The sequence below is a fragment of the Chionomys nivalis genome, chromosome 8, assembly GCF_950005125.1.
Source record: "Chionomys nivalis chromosome 8, mChiNiv1.1, whole genome shotgun sequence".
Taxonomy (NCBI): Eukaryota; Metazoa; Chordata; class Mammalia; order Rodentia; family Cricetidae; genus Chionomys; species Chionomys nivalis.
The window spans coordinates 37459309-37486025 of NC_080093.1; the positions used below are offsets into that span (position 1 = coordinate 37459309).

Consider the following 26717-nt stretch of genomic DNA (forward strand, 5'->3'; position numbering starts at 1 on the left):
TGGCACAGTTTAAGTTGCCTATGTTGGTGAGGCTGGACCTCTGTGACATGGCATAGAGGACAAGCCTGTATGGGGGCATTGTGTTTTCCAGGGTCCAGGTTGCTGGCAGATAGGGCATAACCTCAGAGGAGGCATAGTGCAATATTGTGCCACATCACCATATAGGCCACACTTGAAACAGTTTGCCTGTGAGGTTGACTTAGGCTGGGCTCCACCAGGGTAGAGCCTTATGGTTGGCTTCCCTTGTCCCCTTCCTGTGACCTTAGGGCAGCTGCTAAGACCCGGGTCTGTATGTTAGCTGTCTGCTGTAGCCTTGTCTGTCAGGAAGACTCATCCGATTCCTCTCGGGCATTAAAACTTTAAAGGCCATTTACACTAATTCTCATATAGGATTTGGGGACCCTCTTCAACCTTTCTTAACTTCAACAGAAAAGAAACCTAGCTGCTTTTCTATCTGAGAGAGATCAGTAAGAGAAAAGGTGGAAGTTGACCTTGAACCATTGGATTGGGTAGGAGAGAAATGTGGAGAATGTTGCACCATGGGAGGGGGTTGGGTAGTGTGGGCATGATGGAGTGAGGGAGGGGCCCGTGCCTCTGGCTGAGTGGTGCTGGGAGATACTGGCTAAGGGAAGGGTGGGAGCACAGAGCCCCAAAACTATGGATATATACAAGCTCTGCCCATTTGTCCTTACAGCGACAAATATTTTCTAGGTCCCAGGGTGCTGCAGGAACACCTTCTGCTCCTTCAGCCAATAGAAGCTGAAATATAGTCCACTGGGGTGTGGTCTATTTGTCTTTAAAAAAAGAACGGCAAGCCTCTGCTGGCTCTCTTGGTTCCGGGGCTTGGTTCTGGCTCCAGCGACTAGACTTCTTTCCTGACTATTAGTGTTTTATAAGTTTTACCCCTAAAATAAATACCCCTTTAAATCCAACCTGGTGTGGGAATGTTTCACACATTAGCAGAGGATGGTAAACTCAAGGTTTCCTTCTGGTGGGCAATGAGTCCCATTGTCAAGATCATATTGAGGCCAAATCTTAGTGCATAGAGAAATTAGCCATTCAGGACAGATTGTATGGTACAGGCTCAATTTAAAAAGATTTTGTAAGAGGCATTCCAGGGGTGACAGCTGATGTGGCTTTGAACTGCAAGTGCCCATTTTAAAGTCTTTGCCCAACCAAGTGGCCTAAGTCTATTAGAGTGTATCTGCTAAAACAGCTCTTAGGCACAACGGGGTTGTAGAAATTGAATGCTTGGTGTCCCCCAACAAAAAAAATCCCACCTCAGCAGAGCATGGTCTTGCTGGTCTGGCTGCTGCTGATCAAACTCTTAGCATGAGCTCATGACTTCAACAAAAATCTGATAATTGACAAAAATAAGTACAAATGCCTCCCCCCCCCCCCCCCGCGAACCCTATAGCATAGATAAGAAAAAAGGACTCAGTCCCAGACCAGCTGGCCTTGGTGGGCTCCCAATAAATCAGTTCCACTGTCACAGTGGGTGGGTACATCCCTCGTGGTCCTGATTTCCTTGCTCATGTTCTCCTTCCTTCTGCTCCTCATTTGGACCTTAAGAGCTTAGACCGTTGCTCCAAATTGAGTCTCTGTCTCTACCTCGATCCCTCGCCAGATGAAGGTTCTAAGGTGATATGTAAGATATTCATCAGTATAGGATAGGGTCATTTCAGGTTCCCTCTCCTCAGTTGCCCAAGGTACCAGCTGGGGACATCTCCCTGGACACCTGCGAACCCCTCTAGAGTCCAGTCTCTTAAGGTTGAAACTGGACTCTCTGAGCATGGCGGACAATGAAGGCTGATGAGAAGCCAAGGACAATGGCACTAGGTTTCGATCCTAATACATGAACTGGCTTTGTGGGAGCTTAGCTTGTTTAGACGCTCACCTTCCTGGACGTAGATAGAAGACCTTCGTCTTCCCGCAGGGCAGGGAATTTGGACTGCTCTTCAGTATCGAGAGGGAGGGGGAATGGTGTGGGGGGAGGAGAAGAGGAGTGAGGATAGGGGGAGGGGAGTGGGGGGAAGGGGCAATATTTGGGAGGAGGGGAGGGAAATGGGAAACGGGGAGCAGGTGGAAATTCTAATTAAAAAAGAATAAAAATTAAAAAAAAAAAAAAGAAAAGAAAAAGGGACTCACTAAGACACAGCTGCTGTAGACCAGAGCCGGTTTTAGCATGGCATAGAGAGCTCAGATTGTAGACTGGGGCTTTTGACACGTGCCCTATGGCCATTCAGAAAAGGCTGCCCTACCTGGTGGGGCCTCCAGATGTTAGGAATTTTTTGGAACAGAAGCTTTCTGCTGATGCAAAAATCCCAATCAAGCCAAATCACAAGCCAAATTAAGAAATATCCAGGTTTAATGGGATTTCTGCACTCTCGGGTAGCTCCAAGGGGGAACAGGAAGGCTGCTAATGTGACCACCAAAAGGAAAGAAAAGAGACCATGTGTTTCTCCTTTGGGAGCTCACATAAATACTCTGTGGGAGTGGAGAGTCGGGACCTGGCATGCTGGGATTTAGAGTCCAGACCAATACAACTCTCAGGCCTAGGGGTTAGGATAGATGTGAGGGTCTGGAGTCTATGATGCCAACTTAACAATACAGCATTTGTACTTGAAGAAGAGTTTATGAAATGAAATTGAATTACAGTACATAAAATGCACAGGTACATATTATATTCTACTGCATTTTATTTTTCAAAATGCTGTTCTTAACCCATTAGGCTGATTTTATATGCTGAAATCAAACTTTTCTTTGATAATTATTTTGATTATTAGGCTACTTGGTTAAAAAAAAAAGAACACTCCAAGTGAAAATGAAATGATATCCAGTTAGCTCAGGATAAACTAATAGTCTCTCTACCAAACCAAAGGAAAGAATTGGTTGCAGAGATGAGTTACCAATGTGGCACCACATGAGAAGACAATGCGCATGTCTTCTCCATGGGTGAACAATGGTTCATTCTGGTAAATGTGTCCAGACTATTCTTATGGTCAAGGTGCATTGTGTTAAGTCATCAAAACTGTTAACTCAAAATGTCTTTCACTTCAAAGAACATAACATACGGATTATTCTTAAGTGAAAAATGAATTGCCATTGCCTAATTTGACCCAAATAACAAGCCCCAATTTGAAAATGTTTTCATTTTGTAGGTATATGTTTTAGGGAGTCCATGCCAGACCAAAGTACAGCCACCACTAAAGTCCAACATGGTGAACCAAAGATTTTTGGGAGTTACTTATAGGAATATGGATGAGAGGTTGCTTACAGGAGCATAAATGACTTGAAGACAGATGTATCATTGAAATGTGATGTATGTGGGCCTTCTGTCTATGTGTCACTTTCATTGGTTAATAAAGAGACTGCCTTGGCCTTTTGATAGGACAGAAAATTAGGTGGGCAGAGTAGACAGAACAGAATCCTGGGAAGAAGGGAAGTGAGGCAGACACCATGATTCTCCCACCCGAGATGGACACAGGTTAGGATCTTTCCTGGTAAGCCACCACCTTGTGGTGCTACATAGATTACTAAATATGAGTTAAAGCAAGATATGAGAATTAGCCAATAAGAGACTGGAGCTAATGGGCCAGGCAGTGTTTAAATGAATACAATTTGTGTGTTGTTATTTTGGGTGTAAAGCTAACCATGTGGGAGCGGGGCAGGACAAAGAGCAGGCCCGCAGCTCCTTCTACACAGAAGGCATGGAGGACACCAGGAGAACACAGCTCTCTGAATCAACTAAGCCAGGACCCATCACAGTGTCTACATGGGTCTGCAATAGGTCCTATACAAACCTTGTGAAGTCTTATATATACCAAGTGAGAGAAGTATCACTCATCATTCCACAAGAATTTGAGGATGACTTTATATTTCTAATAGAAAAATGCCTTCAGAGTTTTGATAAATGATACTTAAAACGTTTTTATTTTTGGGGCAATTTCTATAAAACCTTCAGTTGTTTTGGAGATCAGACTATCTGTTCATTTACTAATGACTTCTTCTTTAATGATTTACCATTTCCTATATAAAATTATTCTTGTGCTGCATTGATAAAGAAATAGAAAATCAGGAATAAATTCATTTATGTTTGATGTGGAAACAACTATTTTAGGACTATTCATATGTGTGTGTCCATATGTACATATTCCAGAAGTCAACTTTGAGTTTCTTTCTCAATCACTATCTAGCTTGTTATTGAGGCCAAGCCTCTCATTAAATCTGAAGCACATTAATTGGTTATATTGACTGCTAGCCAAATTTGGGACTGTTCCAATCTCTGTCTCCCATGCTGGGACAACAAGCTTGCAGTGATGTGCCTGACCTTTCTGCTGTGTGCTCAGGATATGGAATTGAGATATCATGCTTGTATAATAAATGCTTTCCTGATTGAGTCATCTTCCCAGACCCAAATTTAATTATTTTCAAACATACTTTATATCTGAGAGAGCTAGAATCCATAGCCATGAAGCACGTGGCTAGAGATCTGGTTGTGAACATGCTAGAAAAGTTTGGAATCTCCTATTTGTATGTAAATATACTTCATGCTAAGTTATTTTTTATTTTCATTTTGTTGTTTTTATATTTTATTTCTACTAAGATTTTTCCTTAGTTAAATTGCTTCTTTTGTGTAACAAAAACATGAGTCATGTGTATGTTATAAGTAGTAAGCATCAGTTAACACAGTAAGAGTCTCTATTTTTGTTTCTAGTATTCACTGTGCCTTTCTACTTCACATTCTCATTTGAAAGATATGTAACTGTGATATATCTGGCAGGAGGAATATCATTTAGAATGGGAAATAAACTTCAAGAAAAAAACAATATATTTTATTTTTCTCAAATTGCCTAGAAATAATTGGAAATGTACAACCCTTAAATGTAGAAGACACATATGATTCAGTTAGGTTATTTTAATTTCTGTATATTTAAATAATGCTTTATCTTCAAATTATAAAAAAAATTGATAAAGATAAAGAAGACTGGATAAAGTAAGATGAAATAACTAAACTATGTATGTGAATTACTTGGACTCCAACAACCATGAAAGTCAGTCCAGATCTTACAGAACATAAAAAAAATGCTGGTTTATTTAATTCTGTGTACAGGCTCTGTAGGAAGGCAATAAAGGTGCTATTTGGAAGAGGGAATAAAGGAGGCAGAGAAGCAGCATTCATCACACTACTTCCTGAATGAGAAGGAAGCTGGAGTCAAGAGAAACCCTTTTGTCTCCAGATGTTTTTGTCAGGGGTGCTATCACAGCATGAGAACAGTAAGTAATACTTCTGTGTGTGGTAACAACTGCAGAGGATACTCTCTGCTTAATGTAATGTGGACAGTTTATGTCCAAAGCCATATCTGTGTGCACATAACATTTTCATTTGCCTTGTTAAAAATATGTAAGACTTAAGCAGCTTTCAGCTTTCCTTGAACAATCTTTGCTTCAAGGTCCAGAATGAGGTAGCTGGTGATTTTCCCTTGCTGGCATTGTGAGCAGTGAAGCAGAGGGTGACTCATTCTGTGATTAGGTATCACAATGACACAGCACTTTGTGAAAGGAAGGGGTGGGGACCTGTTTGATCTTTACAATGTCTGATAGCAGGGACACTTGCATAGTGGGCAAACCTTACCCAGCCTTGAGCAACGCTACACTCAAATTGCTTTGTCTACATGTAATGATTGGGGTCATGTTAGTTTGTTACTAAAGTCCTTAATTAAAATAAATGTGTTTGTTACTTTAACATACCTTTCTCTACTCCATCTGAAAACCTGATCTTGGACTATTATTGATAGGAAGTTTCTTTCTAAGGTAAAAATTTACCCTTAAGAGAAAACTAAGGAAATGGATATTTTCAAAGATAGTATTGCATTTGCGTATTTAGACCAAGCTATAAGAAAGGACTTTATTTAAGGAGATAGTTCCCCCAGATACTTCATGAACACTTGCTATGGAATACAGGGGTAAGAGAATTGAATATTGAGCACAAGGTCTGAATGAACTCTATCAGTCTTTCCTCACTCCCCCTTTCTTCACCAATTAGTATAAACTGTAAAGTCCAGGTTCATTGACTGTCCAATGCTTCCACTACCCTTTTTAAGATAAAATGTAAGCTTTTGGCATGTGTTAAATCTGCTTCATGGTGGGCCTGGCTCACATCAGGCTCCTTTCTCAACTCCTTACCCCATAAATGCTGAGTTTCAGATGGCTACCAAGAACAGAAGTCTGTGTCTTGAGTGTGAGCTAGAATATGGTGCCTTCCTATGCGAAGGCTGCCCACTACTCTTCTCATTCCCTCCCACCATCTTTTGTTCCTTCTGTCCACCCCTCCCTTCTTTCTGGGATTACAGGAGTGATCCATAATGCTCAGCAAAGTCCTTCATTTCCTCCTACTTTTCTTTCTTCTTTGAATTTTTAGCTAAATCCTTACCGTGCTAATTACTACTTCAGGATTCAGTCTTGATTCTAGGAAATATTTCCAAACCCCTAAATCCACAGTTCATTTGCATCCTCCAAGATCTTACAGAATTAACTGATGGAAATTCCCCCCCCCTTTTGATCTATTTCTTCCCTTGAGTACTTGTAAACAAAGAAAAGATTCTGTAGGTAAATTAGTCAAGGCCTGGGGAAATGCAACTCAATTTCTTTCTTAACCTTTCCTCACTTTGCAGTATCCTAGGACTAGGGCCTGAAAGTCTGCTTAGACCCTCTAAGAAATGTATGCATTGACAGTGTTTGGTAAACTGAGAGGTAAGATTTGGAAACAGTAACCTACTAACTATATACATTTAAACTGTAAGGTATGGGGATCCTACAGGGATCCATGACCTGATGTGTGCAGGCTCATTTTGCCTTGGTGCTGCTCTCACTACAGGCTGAAAAATTACTATGATACTTTGCAACTTTCTTTCTAGTTACTGGCAGACATCACTGGGTGGGTTTGTAGCAACCACATGGTGCCAAGGTGGAGATGATCACATGAGCCAAAATTTCAACACCCACATTATTGCCTAAGATTCCTGATATCACTAAGTCCTCAAGCCCTTAAAGCACCTCTTTGCATTCCTGGAAATTCCTATGTCATTGGTATTTAATCCCACTTCCCAATCTTCTCCCAATTTCTTTCCTCCTTTCATCTTCTAAATGCTCCTGCACAGAAGTGGCTCCAATGCTCCAGGTGCTGGCACTGTCTTGGACAACACTCACTGCTGTATAGTAGGGTACCTGAATCCAAAGGCCAGAAAGAGTTGTTCACTAGATAGCAATGCCACATATGACTGTTGAGGCTTTAAATCACAGTTTACTCTCTTTAATAACTATGTTTAAGCACACTGATGTTTGTATATTCCTGATAATTGTGCTATTGTTTCCTCTGCCTTAGAAGATCTAGAGATTCAGACTTAGGCCATGTCAAACATACAATCTCATAGGTAAATTTATGTGTGATGTCATTCTGTATGTGTTGCTTTTAATGGCAGATGAATTAAGCTGTTAGGGCCAATGGTTAAGCAGATTAAAGCCAGGTGGGAAATCCAAACAGGGATACAGACAGCGAGTAGGCTGAGTCAAGAGGACATTATGTAGTTGCAGAAGGAGAAAGATGGTGGCTCTAGAAACTTTCCAGTAAGCCATAGCCTTGCGGTGATATACAGATTACTAGAAAAGGGTTAATTTAAGAAGTAAGAGTTAGTTAATAAGAATCCTGAGCTAATAGGCCAAACAATGTTGTAATTAATATAGTTTTTGTGTGGTTAGTTGAGTCTGGATAGCTGGGAACAAATGAGTTATCTCCATTTACAAAATGACACCCAACGTGGAGCATGGATCCACATAAGACCTAAAAAAAGGTTTAAAAAAAAGCGGGGGCTTCTAGAACCACATAAACAGGAGCCACGTCAGCTTCTTGGTAACCACATTTTTTTCAGATAGGCTCTGTTAGCTGGTGGTAGGCAGACACATGACTCCATTAGGTAAGTCTTTCTGACTCAGCATTAGCAGTAAAAACTGTGCAACTTCTTTGAGAGACAGCTTTCTGGATCATGCTGGCAGCACTAACTCTGGCTCTTTTGTGAGGTCCTGCCCTTAAATGGGATTTGAGTTTAGTGTGCTACTAGTTACTTCAAGTATGTCCCTGGTCCAAAGGCAGTGAACATGGCTCACAGAGCTGGTGGTAAATGGTTGTAGTCTCATTGTTTCTAAACATTCTATAAATGGTATATAACTATAAATAGTTAAATTCTATAAATTTTACTATTAAAAATTTAATAAATCATAAAGGAGGAGAAAGACTACCATCCCACCTTTAAATATCAGTTCTGACTCAACACTGTTCAGTCGGGCTCAGTGCCAAGGCTGAGTCCACATGTACTCTCTAATTGACTCAAATGACGGAACAAATGTGATTTAAAATATGAGCATAAAAGTGAAGAGAAGAGTTACTTCTGGCAAAATGATGTGCATGTTGTAGGGTGATCTATGCATAATATAAATCTCAGATACATAGGGAGACTGATCCTTTTGCTTTCTGTTTTTACTATTAGGAAACCAAGTGGAAAATATAGAAAAAATATTGAATATTTTGTTGGCAAGGTAATTTCAAAGCCTATACCAGCCAAGTTCCAGGAGACAACCTTGGCCCACAAGGTTTAGCAAAAACCTCTTTAAGCTCAAATAATTATCTTATAAAGGTTTTGATCCACAGTTTATTATAGAGCCCTTACTATCCACTGAGTAGTTCAACTGCACTAGATGCCTGGGATACATGATATATTAGTAACAAACAGAAGGACAATAATAAAACATGTGAGACACAATAAAAGATAAAAAATTTGGCTAAATTAGGAAGACTAGTAGATAAATAGAAATTAATCCATATATGCACATGTTTTATTTCATGAGTGCTTTTTAGCATCCAGTGTATAACAAACTACAGAAGGGCTAAAACCCTGAACAGGCATAAGAATGTTGTGATATCAGATAAACCATGGCTATTAAAAATGTAAAGTAATATTGGTCATGGGGATATCTCAAAGAAGATGAAGGAAGCACTAGTTTGAGGGCTGTGGCATGAATCAGAACAAGATTATGAGCTCCATGAACCATCCAGGATCCTGAAGTTAGACAATGTGAAAAGAAGGCATCATAGTCCATTTATGCTACTTTAACAACAGACCAGATACTGGATATCTTTTAGAGAAGAGTCCTGGAGGTTCAAAGTCAAACATTAGGAGTCTAGCATGATCAGGCTGTGTGGTAGCAGGCTCCTGACTTCATTTTTTTTTTTTTTTTTGTTTTTTTTGTTTTTTCGAGACAAGGTTTCTCTGTGGTTTTTGGAATCTGTCCTGGAACTAGCTCTTGTAGACCAGGCTAGTCTCGAACTCACAGAGATCTGCCTGCCTCTGCCTCCTGAGTGCTGGGATTAAAGGCATTCCTGACTTCTTTTGAATCTTCACATTGAAGGCATTTGCCAAAAATGCTGGTGACATAGTTTGGTGTTAGAGTGCTTGCCCATCATGTCTGAGGCTGTGGGTCCACTCCATAGTACCAGAAAAGAAAGAAAGATGGAAAAAAATTAAAGAAATGAGGCTGGGACTAGAAAAAAGGAAATCACCAAGAGGCTTTTCTGGGTTCTTTCTTATAAAATCATTTTTCTGGGTTCTTATGAAGTCATTAATCTCACTGATAAGGTCTTCCCCTTCATGACCCATTTTTATCCCACAGATCCCACTTCTCACAGCAGCACACTGAAGGGTATGGCTTTAGCACGTGCACTTTGAGAGGACGCAAACATTTGGCCCACTGCAAAAGAGTGCATTCCACTATTCAGTTATGTTTTGTACCTAATCTTATTTTAATTTCTATTATTCTTATTAGTAGAAGCTTCAACTACCTATGAAAGGAAGAGCTTTGCTCTCGTAAAAAACTGCTTGTTCAATGGAGCTGTGTACTGATGTGTTTTCTGTTGAGCTGGTTTCAGTGATGGCAGAAGTCGTGGTCTGTATATTTCTTGGTATAAGTACATGTTTAACAAGAGATGGAAGTAATTGCTTAAATATAACCCTATATTTCTTTGTATGTATGTGTATATGAGCATGAAATTTAGCTTATCACTGAGAAGGAAGTGATTAAATATTGTTTGCAAGGACCCGATGTTAAAAAAGTACCAGCTTGCACAGGGTGGCGGTGACACACACCTCTAATTGTAGCATTTGGGAAGCAGAGGCAGGTGGATCTCTGAGTCTGAGGCCAGCCTGATCTAAAGAGCTAGTTCCAGAACAGGCTACAGAAGTACAGAGAAACCCTGTCTTAAAATGCCAAAAAATTACATACATAAAAAAATATAAAAGGTACCAGTTCTGTCATCAAACAAAAGCTTTGGGTCTAGTCATGAGGAGGGCCTATCCAGTTCCCATCATTTTACTAAAACCTTATTTTCCCTCTTTAAGGGGAAAAATGAATGAAAAAGTCTTTGACTTTTGTAATCATCCCTAGAAATAAACTTTTGCATAAAGTAAATTCTGGGCTTGGGAACAGTTAACTTGGAAATTCCTGCCATAGCCCAGTACTGAGCAGAAAAAAAAATATCCTGGCAAAGGAAGCCAAAGTTTTGGAAAGCACACTTAATGGTTAGTAAGTACTTGTTGAAAATCAATGAGCTTTCTTGGTAGCCACCTCCAAAGTTTTTTAACTGCATGCTGTGATTCTCGGTTTAAGGAGTACGTTACTACATAGATATCTAGTGAAAGACAGTGAATGATGTACCTACTCAGAGAGTAAGTGGGAATGCCAAGAATGTTTTACAACCTGTGGTTTTACCTCCTCAGTATCAAACAAACAAGTTTTGTATCCACAACCAACTGTGACCCTTGAAAAATGCAGCAGTTTGGGCATTGTCCAGAGCCCTAGTCTGCATGTTGTAACAGCTGTTATGCAATTGTACATATAACTCAAAGTAAAAAACACGTTTTCAAAATGGAAAGGGAGCAGAAGTTTCTATCTTAATTCAAATGAGAGGTGCAGGGTATTCAAGGACATCCAAAAAGTACTGTCTGAGAATCTAGAAGATTGTTCTGTTCTCCAGACCTGACTTGTCTCCTACTTTTCCCAAATACAACTATTTTAAAAGCATAATCACTCTCACTACAGGGCAAGTCAAGTTAGATCCCCTTCTCATCTATTGCTGAGGTGGGTCATCCTTGTGTAATCCTGGGAATTTCTCTAGAGCCTGGTTTATGCTAACCCTATAATGGCTCTTTCCTTGCTCTCATCTCTGTCCATTTCGACTATCCCATTCCCTCAAGTTATCCTCACACCTCCCCTTCTCCATTCCTTTGCCTTTCCATCCTCTCTTCTCCCCCCAAATCCCATGCTCCCAATTTTGTCAGGCAATCTTTTCTACTTCGACTTTCCAGGTGTATCTATATATGTTTTTTTAGGGCTCACCTTATTGCTTAGGTTCTCTAGAATCATGAAGTATAGGCTCAATATTCTTTGTTTATTGCTAGTATCCACTTATTAGTGAGTACATACCATATTCATATTTTGGAGTCTGGGTTACTTCAATCATGATACTGTTTTCTAATTCCATCCATTTGTATGCAAATTCAAGATATCATTGTTTTCTTACAATATATATTTACACACACACACACACACACACACACACACACACACACACATATATATATATATATATATATATATATATATATATATACCTCTAACGTGTAAATGTGCCACATTTTCTTTATCCATTCTTTGGTTGAAGGGCATCTAGGTTGTTTCTAGATTTTGTCTATTACAAATAATGCCGCTATAAACATAGTTGAACAAATGTATTTGTAGTAGGATTGAGCATCTTTTGGGTATATGCCCAAGAATGATATTGCTGGATCCTGAGGTAGGTTGATTCCCAATTTTCTGAGAAACCACCATACCAATTTCCAAAATGGTTGTACAAGTTTGTATTCCCATGAGCAATGGATGAGTGTTCCCCTTACTTCCCATCCTCTCCAGCATAAGCTGATGAATATCTTCAATATCACCATAGTAACCTTCATCCAGCAACTGGTGGAAACAGGGGAAGAGACTCACTTTGGAGCACTGGACTGAGCTCTAAATTCTAGTTGAAGGGTGGGAAGAATGAGAATATGAGCAAAGAGGTCAAGACTATGATGGGTACGTCCACTGAAGCAGTCTACTGAGCTAAGGGGAGCTCACTAACTCCAGCCAGACTGGGAAGGAATAAGTATAGGACCAACCTAGTCCCTCTGAATGTGGTTGACAGTTGTATGGCTGGGGCAGACTGAGGGGACACTGGCATTGGCACTAGGATTTATCCCTATTGTATGTACTGGCCTTTTAAGATCCTATTTTCTTTGGATGTATACCTTGCTCAGCCTAGATATAGGAGGGAGGGCCTTGGTCCTTCCCAAAAGCAATGTACCTTACCATCTCAGAGGATTGGATGGGGGTGGGTTGTGAGGGTATGTGGAAGAAATGGGAAGAGGGGAGGGAGTAGGAACTTTAATTGATATGTACAATGGAAAAAAAGATAGTTTGCTTTCTTTTAAAAAAATAAATAAAATTCTATATACAAACATAATCACACATTTATTTATGTGTTGTCTATTGTTCCTTTTTATGAGCATAGACTAAGTTACAACATAATTGACATGTCCCAGAAAGATGAAAATATTTTCTACTTGTTCCATAAGAAAGGCTTGCCATTCTCTGCTCAGATGAATAAAAGGTTCAACATAATTTCCATGTGTGTACCTATTCATGTGGAGACGCCAAGATGATCTTTCCTATGATATGGGAAGTCCTTCTGTATATGTGTTGCTTTTATTGGTTAATGAATAAAGAATCTGTCTTGGGCCTGGCAAGGCTGAATTGAGATAGGCAGGAAAAACTAAACTGAATGCTGGGAGAAAGAAGTCAGAGTCAGAGAGACTCCATGGAGCCTCTAGAAGAGAAAGATGAAAGCCACAAGCCAGAACCTTGCCAGTAGGCCAGGAGCCTCATGTTAAAATATAAAATATTAAAAATAGAGTGAACTAAAAATATACAAAAGCTAATAGACTAAGCAGTGGTTTAATTAGTACAGTTCTGTGTGGTTATTTTGGGGCAGCCAGGAACAAACAAGCAACCTCCCTACTATAAGCTTATATGGGGATCATCTTATGGTTATGAAGGTAGAAATGGAAAGAAGGAATAACCGACTAGGATGCTTTGCCTAGAATGATTTCAACCTTATCTTGCGAGGTCTATGATCTTAAACTGTATTCCTTTCTGTATTTACCAAATGAGGAGCTTGGATCAAAGTGGAAAGAAACAGGTTCCCAAACTCCTGTTCCTGCCCCTAGCTAAGTTCCCATGCAGGGTAGAAGGCAACTTTATTACAAAGAGGTTGTCATTGTTTATTCTTAATAACCAGAGCATCCAAAGAATGCTATCTAGTTCCTTCCATATCTTATGCTGGAGAGTCTACACAGAGTAGCATTGTTTTCAAAATCAAAACACTGGAGGTCAAAAAGATCTTTTACTAAGTTCCAGGCTCAAAACATTCTGAATTCAAACTCTCAGGGAATGAAAATTACAGTCTTTCTTTGTACACCACCTAGACTATAGTGGAACTCGGTGGTTCTCAACCTTCCTAATGCTGCAACTTTTAATACAGTTCCTCATGTTGTGGAGACCCCCCCGTCATAAAATTATTTTATTGCTACTTCATTATTGTAATTTTGCTACTTTTATTAATTGTAATATAAATATCTGATATGCAGGATATCTGATACATGACCCTCCTCTCCCAGAGGGTGGATACCCACAGGTTGAGAACTGCTGTCCTAGAATAATTATTCACAAGTACAAATCCTTCCAAAATATGACATTCCTTTCACTTTCAAAGATTTTTCATTTTCAAATAGTGTAATGCTCTTTGAGAGTCAATGAGTGACCGTGACCTCTGACTGAAAAGGTCTGCACAATTTTCTCTTCCCAATGAAAAGGCAAAGATACTCTGAGGATCTGATTTTACCCAGACTGAAAATAGACCTGATTGTCTGAATTTTTAAAGGTGGCCAAAGACAGTCTAGAGAGAGGACCTTTCTCCCCAGCAGCATTCTAACCTGGGACATAGTATATTCTGTCAGCTTTGGCCTGAAGATTCATTGTTTTCTGTAGTTGGTTGGTTTTTACTCTCTTGTCTTTTGGGGCGCTGCCGCCAGCTCCCAAATAAATCACATGGAGACTTGTTCTTTTTTATGAATGCACAGCCTTAGCTTGATTTATTTCTAGTCAGTTTTTCTTTTTTATTTATTTATTTATCTATTTATCTATTTATTTATTTATTTATTAATGACTTCTGCCTTCTCCCCGCCACCACCTCCCATTTCCCTCCCCCTCCCCCATCAAGTCTCCCTCCCTCATTATCCCTAAGAGTAATCCGGGTTCCCTGCCCTGTGGGAAGTCCAAGGACCACCCAGCTCCATCCAGGTCTAGTAAGGTGAGCATCCAAACTGCCTAGGCTCCCACAAAGCCAGTACGTGCAGTAGTACTCACTCATATTTGGTTTCTAGCCATGAATAGGGGACGTTGAGCCTATTATGCGTGATCCTAGTCAGTTTTTCTTAACTAAAATGATCCCATCTACCTTTGGCCTCTTGGCATTTATCTTCCTGTTTTATACACCTTTTTTTTTACTTCTTATTCTGTGGCTTGCTGTGTAGCAGAATGGCTGGACCCTGATGCCCTCCTCCTCCCTCTCTTGCTTCTCAATCTCCCAGATTTCTCCTATTTACTTTCCCCGACTGTCAGCCCCACTTATCTTTTCTCCTGCCTTGCAATTGGCTGTTCAGCTCTTTATTAGACCAATCAGGTGTTTTAGAAAGGCAAAGTAACATAGCTTCACAGAGTTAAACAAACACAACATAAAATCGTGAGATCCACAAGGTTACACAGTAGATCAGCTGACATTTAGAAGGCCAACCCACCAGATATTTACACATCTGATGGATGATAAATTCACACAGGCATGGCCTGTAAAAAATGCTGCCTTTTGAGTGGCTGACTGTCTCTAACTGTAAATTCTCTTGTGTGATTAGATACTCCTCCTCTAACCCAGCTTTGGGACTCTAAAGCAATGTATGCCTCATATGTTGGGCACAATCTTCCTGTGTTTTGTTAATAGGATGACTTTTTCCCCAAAGTGTGTAATTCTGGCAAAAAAATAAGACAGACCTTTGTTCCACACTACAATCAAAAGCAAACAGACAGTTCGAGACCAGCCTGGTCTACAAGAGCTAGTTCCAGGACAGGCTCCAAAACCACAGAGAAACCCTGTCTCGAAAAACCAAAAAAAAAAAAAAAAAAAAAAAAAAAAAAAAAAAAAAAAAACCAGACAAAAACCAAAAGAACAGAAAACAAAAACTCTTGGGAGCCTTTTCTCTATATTTAACTCACTGACAGTATTATTTGGTCAATTAGAAATCCTTGTGGGGTGATCACAGGGGACTTTCACACAGCAGAATTACAGGTATCTAGCCTTGCTAGATTTAAGTTCTTCGTAGACTTATGACAAATTAGGTTGATATTGCAGGTGTCTGTCCTTGTTATATCATAGTCCCTCAAGACATCAATAGCACCTATGTTGACCTAAGCTTCCGTCACTGACACCTTCCTGCTCTGATTCAGAATAGCAATGAACAATCTATTCCAGCTTTTGATGCAATAGAATAATTGTTTTTGTTTAAGTCCTGGGATCCAGGTGATAAAAAGTGCTACTAATTGACTAACCGTGTCCAGATATTTATTATTAATCGCACTTAAGAAATGTTAAAGAATGCACATATTCTTTTCATCTTCCTTAGTTCTTTCAATGGTTTAGTTTTCTCCCTTTGTATCTTTTGTAGAGGCCCCTTTAAGTGATGGCAGGAACCTCCCTATAGCTGTAGGGATGGTTAGCTACAAACTAATTGATAAGTTTACTACATATCTTCATAAAATGCCTGTGTCCCTGAGAGTTTTCCTTGTAGCTTTTTTTTATTACTAACAAGTTGTTAATGAATGGAGGGATATGTGTGTGTGTGTATATACATGTATGTATGTATGTATGTATGTATGTATGTATGTATGTATGTATGGGAGTTTGTAATGGAGAAGAAATAAGATTGGAAGAGAAAGAATGTAGAAGGATAAAAACGTAGAAAAATGAAGAAGAAGAAGAAGAAGAAGAAGAAGAAGAAGAAGAAGAAGAAGAAGAAGAAGAAGAAGAAAGAATGCAGAGTAATTAGAACAAGAATGAACTGGAACAGAGTGTGTAACAGAGAATTGGAATTAGAATTGAGATGGAGAGTTAGAGCTAAGAAATTATAGGCAATTAGGGCAAGAAAAGTAGAATTAATGCAGAACAATGAAGAGACATGACTGGAACTGCAAGCATGTGAATCTTTATCCTCAGATTAGAGCCGTCCTAAGATCCCTTTCGCCATCTGGAGGCAACCTGACCTTACAGCAAGTCGACAGCCAACCTCAAATTAAATGGAGAGAATCTCAAGTGATTCCACTAAAATCAGAAACAAAGCAAGGCTGTCCACTCTCTCCATATCTCTTCAATATGGTTCTTGAAGTTTTAGCAATAGCAATAGGACAACAAAAGGAGATCAAGGGGATTCAAGTTGGAAAAAAAGAAGTCAAACTTTTGTTATTTGCAGATGATATGATAGTACATATAAGTGACCCCAAAGCTCTATCAGAGAACTCCTATAACTGATAAATACCTTCAATGATGTGGCAGGATACAAGATCAACTAAAAAAAAAAATCAGTAGACCTCCTATACACAAATGTCACTGGCCGTGGCACCAGGACTTATCCCTACTGCATGTACTGACTTTTTGGGATCCTAAGCTCTTTGGATGTATACCTAGCTCAGCCAACACATAGCAGGGAGGGCCTTGAACCTTCCACAAAGTGCCCAACCCTCTCTGAGCTTTAGATGGGGGTGGGATGGAAGGAAGTGTGGAGGAAATGGGAGGAGGGGCAGGAGTGGGAACTTGGATTGGGACTTTTTAAAAAAAAATCTAATAAATTAAGAAAAGAACCCAAATGTTTCACGGCATAAACAAATGTAATAAATCTTAAAATAATATTTTACAACTGTCCTCTGCCCAGCTGCTATTGACAACAGAACCTTTTCTTCTTTACTTCACAAATTCTCTGTTTCCCAGTCTATCCGAGAAGGGAAAGTTACATGATAACCTAAAAAGTCATGAAAAACTTAGAAAATGATAACTGGCTTTGAGCGTCCAGAGCTCCTGGTCAAGTAGTCTCTTAGCACAGGTTTGGCCTGGTGAATTAATTTATCTATAAATAGTGAGCAGTCTCTCCAGATGGAACTTCAGGGCTGAGGTGCAGGTTCCTTAAGGATTCACATTTAAAAGCAAAGTCTCCCTGCCAGCCTTAGGTGTTATAAGAGAGTAGTGTTCTTTCTGCCCTGCTCTGAGTCTGCCCATCCAATCATATCCGAATATGCAAATGACCCTTAGTGCATGCAGAGTCTAAAAAGGAGCAAGTGCCCTAACAGAACCAGACTGCTGAGCCTGTCACCTGTGTTCCAGGAGTCAAACCAGCAATGTCTTCCTCTGCACAACCTGAAATCCCTGCCCCGCTGAGCGACTTGAAGATTCAGTATACCAAGGTAAGAAAAACACTTGCAGGTGGGACTTTCCCTCGGGTCCTGGTTAAAGCATGGTCAATTGGGGCTTCTTTGCAGACACAAAGACAACAAACTTGCAAATAGAGTGACCTGATTCAGTGGTGAATTCTAAGCCATATCAGGCATCTTCTCATAAGACACACATCCAGAGAAAAAGGATTTCACTCTATGTGGATGGTTCTTGTGCCAGAGTGCAGAGAAGCAGACTGAGCTGCTCAGGTCTATTAACCCTGTGCAGTGAGTACTTATGGTGAGAAAACAGAGGAACTTACTGGAAGGAGCCAGGCACATGGGAAGTTCTCTCTCTGGCTCTCTCTCTCAAAATAGCACAGTGGAACAGGGAAATATGGCTTTATGTTTGTTGACACTGTTAAGGTTGGAGGACTTAACCCTGGACCTTGAATGGAAGCTGCTGCCAAATCCCCTGAATGGAATTGAATTATTTTTCTTATTTTGAAATAGAAATAGTAGTTGTTTATTTCTCCAGGCAGGCTTGCTTTTGTTAGAAAAAACATGCCATTGTTAACTGCTAAATATTTAGAGACACAAGAGCAGGAATCTGACCCAGGCTTGAAATCTGCAGCCAGAGAGAGCAGATGATTAGGCTGGACTCATCCTGAGGGACTCTCGTCATTTTGCCTCCTGAAAAGGTTCATGCCCACTTCTGTTACATGTCTTAGGATTCCAAAGTTAAAAAATCTCTCTCTCTCTCTCTCTCTCTCTCTCTCTCTCTCTCTCTCTCTCTCTCTCTCACTCACACACACACACACACACACACATCCAATCAAGTCATGGGAAAGTCACTTAAAATTAGCCGTGTTATGGCCTGATGCAGAAAACAAAGGGAGAGACGAACTGTTCAACTCTGGGGAGAACTATGCTGGGTTCTGACCCAAACAAGGAAATTAGAGAGTGTTAAAGTTAGTGAGCAGACGGGATGTCTTCTCTCATCTATTTTGTTTTCCTTGTGAGCAAATATAGTTGGTTTTGAATCCCTGAAGTCTTTTGCATTTTCCTAAGCACCTGAAGTGAGGCAGCTGCCTGGTTTAAGGGCTCTTTGCTTAAGCTAAGGTCCTTAGAGAGGAGTGGACCTAGGCCATGGTCCATGAGCAGCTAGACATGTCTGGGGCATGATTTCACCAGGCTTTTTTGGACAGAAAATGCTTTCAATTTAGGTTTTGACAAAGGAGAATATGTGAACTAGGATGTGTGCACACTCTCCAACAGCTCACAGGTGTCAAAGTGTCCGCTCTATAGATTCTGACACTCCTCTCACTTGGAAGAAATACCTGTCACAATCTATAAATCAGGTATTCCAAGAATATGGGGACTGTCCACATTGTTTATATAGTTATGGTTTAATCACTAAAAAGAATTTGATTTGCATGATTTCAAACAAAAACGTATTTAGGTAATCAGAAAACCCCTCCCCCTTTTCTTCATTTGTCATTTATGATTTTTTTTAAAGACTGTATTTGTGTGTGTGTGTGAGTGTGTGTGTGCATCTCAAGGAAGTTTTAAAGTGAGCTGTCTTTTTTCTGGGTTGTTTTATTTAGCACTTACTAATTAAAAATGAGGTGAAAGTACTAGAAAAATAAGCTATTCCTTAAAGCGTCATGTACAAATGCAGGCAGGACAAGTAATCCCTTAACACAGATAGACGTTTCTAGAGTGAAACTTCTTTGCTGGAAACATTACATAAAAACATCCTAGGGAGAATGGAGAGACTAAGTATTTAGAGTCAAGAACACATTTATTTGATGTTCAAATACTTCTACTTTATCATAAACAACACCATTCAGTGAATTTGATTTTTGATGTAAGTCTGGTCTACTTACTAAGCATTATATTCTTTGATATGCTTTGTCACACTTGGGAAGACACCAGCTATGTATGCAATTAAATTTCAATGGTGGAGTTTTCTCTATTCCTCTGCGTGTTCCTTTACTGGAACTTGTGCATTAGGAGTGGGTTTTCTGGGAAGAAAAAATACAGTATTTCATTAAAGAACTAATTATTCTCCTTATCCTTTTAGTCTAGCTTAAGGGGATCCCAGCTTCCTAGGAATTGTCCCCTGTTCAAAGTGATTGGACCAGTCCAAATCTAATGTTAAGTGTCCACCTATGTCTGAGATTCTATTCTCTTGACCAGGAGATTTTTTCCTACTCGAACAGTGTTTAGTGCACAAGAAAAGGAACAAGGAAGCAGATTAATAACAATAAGAAAAAGAAATGCAGGTATAGTCAGAGAGTTGCATAATCTTAACTTTCACAGTGTTTTTTGTTTTTGTTTTCTGCACACAAAACAAGCCATTGTCGTATCATCGCCTCACCTATTTGGGTCTCATCCCCTAGTTCAGTTCCTCTTTGACTGGAGTAGGTAAAATGGAGTTCAGTGTTTGAGAACTATATTTCCTTTTTTCTTGAAAAAAAAATACAGACCCTTTTGTATTGGAAGCCTTTATAACTCTTTAAGTCCAAGTGCACCCATCAGCTTTCTGTCCGTAACAGCTTAGGAGCAGTGAGGAGATGCTACATGTCCTGCTACAGACATGAAGAGCTCATTTGAAAGGTACAGGGCCACTGGTCACACTCAGTCACCTCCACCTACCTCTTCCTTCTTACCATTGATATAGGATGAGGAGGAGCCCCGTTTCCTGAGGAGGAAAACAGTCAGAGCATTTGATTGGTAAAGAATTGAGGCCAGGGCTTGCTCATGGGGAGTGGTCTACATTAGCTATCTTAGCCCTGGTGTACTTTTTATGAATAATTTTTAACTTCTAGAATAGTTTACCTGACTTTTCCCAGATGTGGTTCCCATCGTATCATTCTCCTTTCATTTTGCCCTAATTTTCTGTCAGTCTGTCTGGCACAGTCATGTCCTGTCTGACAGAGACTTCATCAGAGAGAAGTTCTGAGGGTTCTCCAAGGATCTCAGGGGTGAAAGATTTTGTTTCCTGGGATTTGAGGTCTTTTTTCTCCTTTCTCGTTTCACACACCTTAACCACTTTCCAGTCCAAGGCAGCCAAGGTCCTCTGTCCTCCTGCACCTGCATGCATGTGCTCCACTGACACCCACACAGGCAAACACGTATGTGTAAATAAAAATGTGCATGTCTTTAAAGCATTTAACTTATCAAGGGACAATACTTCCCATGCTCAAAAGCATGGCGTTAGTTAATAGTATTTCTGTGCACATGGAATAAGCCACAAGGCTTCTGTTAGCTTTCTCACAATGGTCCTATTGCAAGGCTAAGATTTCTTTTATACAGAGGAAGGAATGGAGTCAAATGCACAGAAAAACAGTTTCTTAATAAAACCTGAGTTAAGGACACAAACACTGAAATTCCCACCCTTTTACAGGATCTAAGGGTGCCTCTCCCAGTTACTATGTCCTAGTAACACACACCAAATTCCCAGTTGTCTAACCTCTATGTTATTTAGGTGCTAAATGATACACATGTGAGCATATTTTAGACAGGGAAAGCCCCATAATATTTGGGCAACACTTAATACCTCAACGCTAGTTGATCAAACCCTTCACCGTACTTCATATTTAAATGCTTTTTGTCTGCCTTTGCTGCATCCCCACAGATCTTCATCAACAATGAATGGCATGACTCAGTGAGTGGCAAGAAATTTCCTGTCTTTAACCCTGCAACTGAGGAGATCATCTGTCATGTGGAAGAAGGGGACAAGGTAAGTTTTCCAACATCCGCAGGGCCAGTTCACACCAGAAGTCTTTGTTTCTCACTGTTCTGAGCTCAAAGCCCACTGCAAGTTCAGTGAAAGACTTGAAAACATGGCTGCTCATGAAACTGGGTGAATGTTCTGTTGTCCTTGGCATAAGAAATTGCCTTGTATACATCTGGTAGAGAATAAATATCCACAATAAACAAGAACTTAAAAAAATAAAATATCAAGAAACAAGAAACAATAAATTAAAAAAAAACCCACAGGCTATAGATCTCATGTTAGCATTTCTAATGTTACCTGGGAATCTAGAATAGGGAGGTGGGGTTCAAAATGTTAATGTTCTGAGGCTACTATAGCATAATGAAATATTATTTTTTAAATACTTGTCTCTTTTCTTTTTCTTATTTTTTTGGTTTTTCAAGACAGGGTTTCTCTGTGGCTTTGGAGCCTTTCCTGGAACTAGCTCTGTAGACCAGGCTGGTCTCAAACTCACAGAGATCCGCCTGCCTCTGCCTCCCAAGTGCTGGGATTAAAGGCGTGCGCCACCTCCGCCCGGCTTGTCTCTTTTCTTAATGGTTAGCATTAGTAATTAGTATGGGGTTTTAAGAGTTTTAATATAATAACATATTTAAAGTGTCTGTATTTTTTTTAAAATTTTTTAATACCTCTTTGGCTTTTGGCTCTGTTTCTTTGAGGGGCCCACCAACCAATTTCCAAATAAATATATAGAGACTTATTCTTGCTGGCCTTAACTTGTCTTGTTTCTAGCCAGCTTCCCTTAACTTAAATTATCCCAGCTCTGTTTTGCCTCTGAGCTTTTATCTTTATCCCATAGGCCTTTCTTAACTTCTTACTCCTTGGTTTGCTGTGTAGCTGGATCCTGGCCCCTTGCATCCTCCTCTCTTCCGTTTTTCATTCCTTGATCTTTCCCCTGAGATTTATCCTCCTATTTATTGTCTCTGCCTGCAAGTCCTGCCTATCCTTTCTCTTTCCCTGCTATGGACCATTCAGCTCTTTATTAGACCAATCAGGTGTCTTAGACAGGCAAAGTAACAGCTTCACAGAGTTAAACAAATGCAACATAGAAGAATACAGCACATCTTTGTGTAATTAAACAAATATTACACAGTGCAAACAACTGTAACACATCTTTAACTAATATTATACAACATCTTTTAGCTAATTATGCCTTTTCCTTGTCAATAAAATGACACTAAAGAAGAAGACTATGAGTCTGTAGATATAAGGTAACAAAAAGTCATATTATCAATGCTTTAACATTGCGGCCTTGAACATTTAGCTTCTATGAGACATTTTGCTCTGATACTGGTGTTAGCTCCATCAGGAAAACAACTCTCTGCCTGGGTTCACTAGAATCTTTGTCAGGCAGGCTGAGAATTTTGGTTGAGGTTTACCTTCTTCTGAAGGCACAGATGGGAAAACTGGTGATCATCCCAGCAGCCTTGCCAGTGAGCACTGATCTGTTCTGTGTTTAGTGACAACTGCTTCTCTCATAGAAAGAGCAAGGAGACTAATTCATACCCAGACAAACTACAGGCCAAGTCACTGTGCCAATCTTGTTGGCTGAACAAATGAATCCCCTAAGACAGTCATTCTCCACCTGTGGGGTGGGGGGAGTCGAACAACCCTGTCATAGAGCTCACCTAAGACTATCAGAACACATAGATATTAAGTTATAATTCATAACAGTGGTAAAGTGGCAGCTGTGAAGTAGCAACAAAAATACATTTATTGTGGGAGTCACCACAAACAAGGAACTGTATTACAAGGTCACAGCACTGGGAAGGTCGAGAACCACTGCTATGAGGAAACTGTTAGTGATAAGCAAGAGCTGGCTTCACAGCCACATTCCTATGTCTCTATCCTGTTCTGAAATCATTCATCAAATTGTCCTTTTAGAAATGTTGATATTCAAACAATTTGTGAGAGCTCTAATGAAGAGTGACTAGCATTGCTTAGAGGACGGTTCTAACCGGGTAAAGTTCACAGTCAAGTCTGATATGCTAGGCTTACTCATTAGGTCACAGGCTAAAGGTTTTGGAGATTTTATCCACAAGCAGAATGGGGCTACCAACAGGCCAAATCAAGCCTTTCATGGTATCACGAGGGTGGGGCAGGAGCCAGAGTAAATACATTTTTTTTCTCTTCAGTGACTCTGACTTAAAACTGTAGTATTTTATTTCCCCAGGTCACAAGGCTTGATGATAGTAAATAATAGTTAACCTGGTCACTGTTTTCTGTTTAATTCAAAAGTATCTTGGAAATGCCAGCCCCTGAATAAAAATCTACAATAAAAGAACCTTGAAGTTAAAAAATACTACAAAAAATGCTATCAAAAACATTTATGGGACCTATAATTTTGGCTTATGAAAAATATTCATCACATAATGGAAAAGAATTATTTACAGTATTATTTTTGTATAAAGATCAACAAGAATAAGCCATACAAAGCTTATGTGTCATATCCAAGAACAGATGAATATATTTGTGTCTTTCCATAATGTCTATGTATATTGAATAGCAATAAATTCACAAGATTTAGCCATTCAAATAAGAGCAATTTGGTATAAAACTCAGTCTGCTTGACGAGAATGTGAATTCTTTCTTTCAGGATTAATTACTAACATTAATTCTCATACCACACATGACATAGTAAACGTATTTGGACCACTGTATATGCATATATGGATTACTAAATAAATACAAGTTAAAGAGTCTGTAGCAGTGTCAGAAGCTTCAGAAGTGGTTTAGAAAGCACCTGTAATGGTGAGGAATCCATGCCTGGGCAGAGCTGCTAGGGAGTGGCTGGAGTCAGGGGGAATAAAGAAGCTGCAAAGCTCAACTGTAAGATCAAAGGTCAGACCGGGTCTAGAACAGAAAAGAGCAGTTCATACAGGTGAGCATGTATATGGGCCGGCCACCCAGTAGGCTGGACAATAGCAGGGGCCCAGCTGAGTCAATGTGACCTTTGTACCAGTCTGACACCCACACTGGGTATCAGACCATAGTTTGTTCAGAGGCCATGCACTGCAGTCTTAGCTGTCCATCAATTTTTTGTTATCCAGGCAAGGTAGTAGGACCCTTTTCTGGGTGCCTGTTAAGTTCTTTCTGTGATTACCTTGATTTGATTATAATATGCCTACTTGGCTACACACTTTCAATTCTCCCTAGTATATGTATAAGACGGCTTGCTTTCTATCCTTAAGAGTATGTTACTCCTCAAACTGTGCTAGGCCGGTGGTATATGGTGGAGTTCCTTGGTCCACCTAGAGGCTGGAGTCATCTTTCTCCCTCAAAATGGAGACAAAAGCTTCTCATAAAATGCACTCTCACAGGGGTAACCCACAGGCTGAAAAAGCACTCTTGTCTACAATGTGGAGTGACTTAACAGCAGTGACTGTTTCACAAAGTAGCGCTATTGAACATCCTTGCTGAGAAAATTGAATGTGGAGGCCAGATGTAGAATAAAATGTTGGTTCTAGTCTGTTGTGTTTCAGTAGCATAAAGAAAGGTCACTAGAGTAAGGTAACAAAGGTAACATTTCCTTCCTTATCACTAAAGCAGGGTCCACAATATTTAAATATAATGGTAACTGGGGTGATAAAGAACTTGCCTTCTTGTAGCTTAGTCAGTCTTTATTATGATCTGCCATTGAGCTGGGTGTCTGCTGACTATTGAGGCAAGTTGTTATATTAAAACAGGCCTTGAGGAACGTGTAAGATTTTGGAAGTAAGTGGGTTTGCTCATAGGACCTTCTTTATGCAAAAAGAATTTCAGGAGCAAAGGTGGCACGAACTGCCTGAGCTAGAGTAGGAGAAATGTGAACAGGAAGTCTTTCCAGAAAATATTGGACCTTGAAAACGAGAGAGCTTTGCTCTTTGCTCTTGGGATTATGGGTGAAGCCAGCAGTTGTAAATACACACAAGATTGTGATAAGATAAATTACATGGCAGTTAATCTAGTAGCATTAAAGAGAAAGTGGGAAGTGGAGAGAGTGAATGGGAGGCTGTTCACAGGTTAGAACAGAAAAGGCCTTTGTGATAGAAAGTAGAGAAGCTGAAAGGCTGTGGCTTGTCTTGTAGGACCACAGTTAACCCCATCTTGTGCACATTTGACATGTCTGCCACGTAGAAAACGTGAGAGACTTGTGAGTTTAAAGATAAAATAAGTGAACTTCAAACAAGTTGTGGCGCAGCACAGTCCAGTTTAGAATAGAGTGGACCATCTTCACCCTCAGATTCAACCCTGGGACCTGAAATGTGTAGCTGTGACATAGATGTCACGGCTGTGTGCACACTGCATGCGCAGAAAAACGTGGCCACTATTCTCGAAACAGTACAGTTTGTCTATTACTTCACTAAGCATTTGTATTCAATATCAGAAGTATGGTTATTAAAAGGGTGTTTGAGAGGTAATATGTAAATACTAAGTTTAGCACTTGTGAATTTAGATTATCTTTCGATGACTTGGGGAACAATTCCTCTAGCATACAAAGGAAGGCCTGTGTTTACCTAGATTTTCCATTCCCAGAATTCCCTCAATTTTTTTTTTTTTTTTTTTATATTTTGGTTTTTCGAGACAGGGTTTCTCTGTGGCTTTGGAGCCTGTCCTGGAACTAGCTCTGTAGACCAGGCTGGCCTCGAACTCACAGAGATCCGCCTGCCTCTGCCTCCCGAGTGCTGGGATTAAAGGCGTGCGCCGCCATCGCCCGGCTTCAATTTTTGTTTACTGCTTCTGGTTCCATTATCTGGTCTCACACAGTTTTCTTCACCTGATGGCTTGCTTTCTCTTGGCTTTCTAAAAATATGGAATACTTCACAAATTTACCTGTCATCCTTGTGCATGGGTCATACAAACTCTGTATCATGCTAATTTTAATATATGTGCTGCTGAAGCCAGCATGAGGCCTGTGTTTAATATAATAGCATGATGATGATGTTCGGGTCTAGGTTCCTCCCATTAATGAATGTTTCAGAACAAGCTCTGTACCTCACTGTCCTATTGTTAGCCAAGCGATAGAAAGCTATATGGTGGATGTATATTTGGATGCCTCAAAATTATAAGGGAGAACTCAGAATCCATTTTTTAAAATAAAAACTCAGTGTCTTTAGTCTATTTCTGGTCCTGCAAGATTAAACATCTGGCTTGAGAAAAGGGGAGCCATGACCCAAACGATAAAACCAGAAGAATAAATTTACTTGTAACAGTGTTCGGGAGGCAGTTTTTTGCTTTTTTTTTATGCATGGTAACGTGGTGTCTCAAAGTCATTTCACTCCATTGC

General features: G+C 39.9%; 1 protein-coding gene and 1 non-coding gene across 2 annotated transcripts in view; one reads left to right on the forward strand and one right to left on the reverse strand.

The window, feature by feature from the left end:
* Positions 1-17599: 17599 nt before the first annotated feature.
* Positions 17600-26717, forward strand: part of LOC130879336 (aldehyde dehydrogenase, cytosolic 1-like) — a 33100-nt gene continuing 23982 nt past the window's right edge. Inside the window, exons 1-2 of the mRNA XM_057777694.1 lie at positions 17600-17703; positions 21314-21418. Coding sequence (XP_057633677.1) covers positions 17638-17703; positions 21314-21418 — 171 coding nt within the window. The 5' untranslated portion in view covers positions 17600-17637. The remainder of the gene's footprint in view (positions 17704-21313; positions 21419-26717) is intronic.
* On the reverse strand, positions 26236-26338 carry LOC130880881 (U6 spliceosomal RNA). The gene has a single exon (XR_009057675.1). It is a non-coding gene; the product is annotated as a U6 spliceosomal RNA (small nuclear RNA).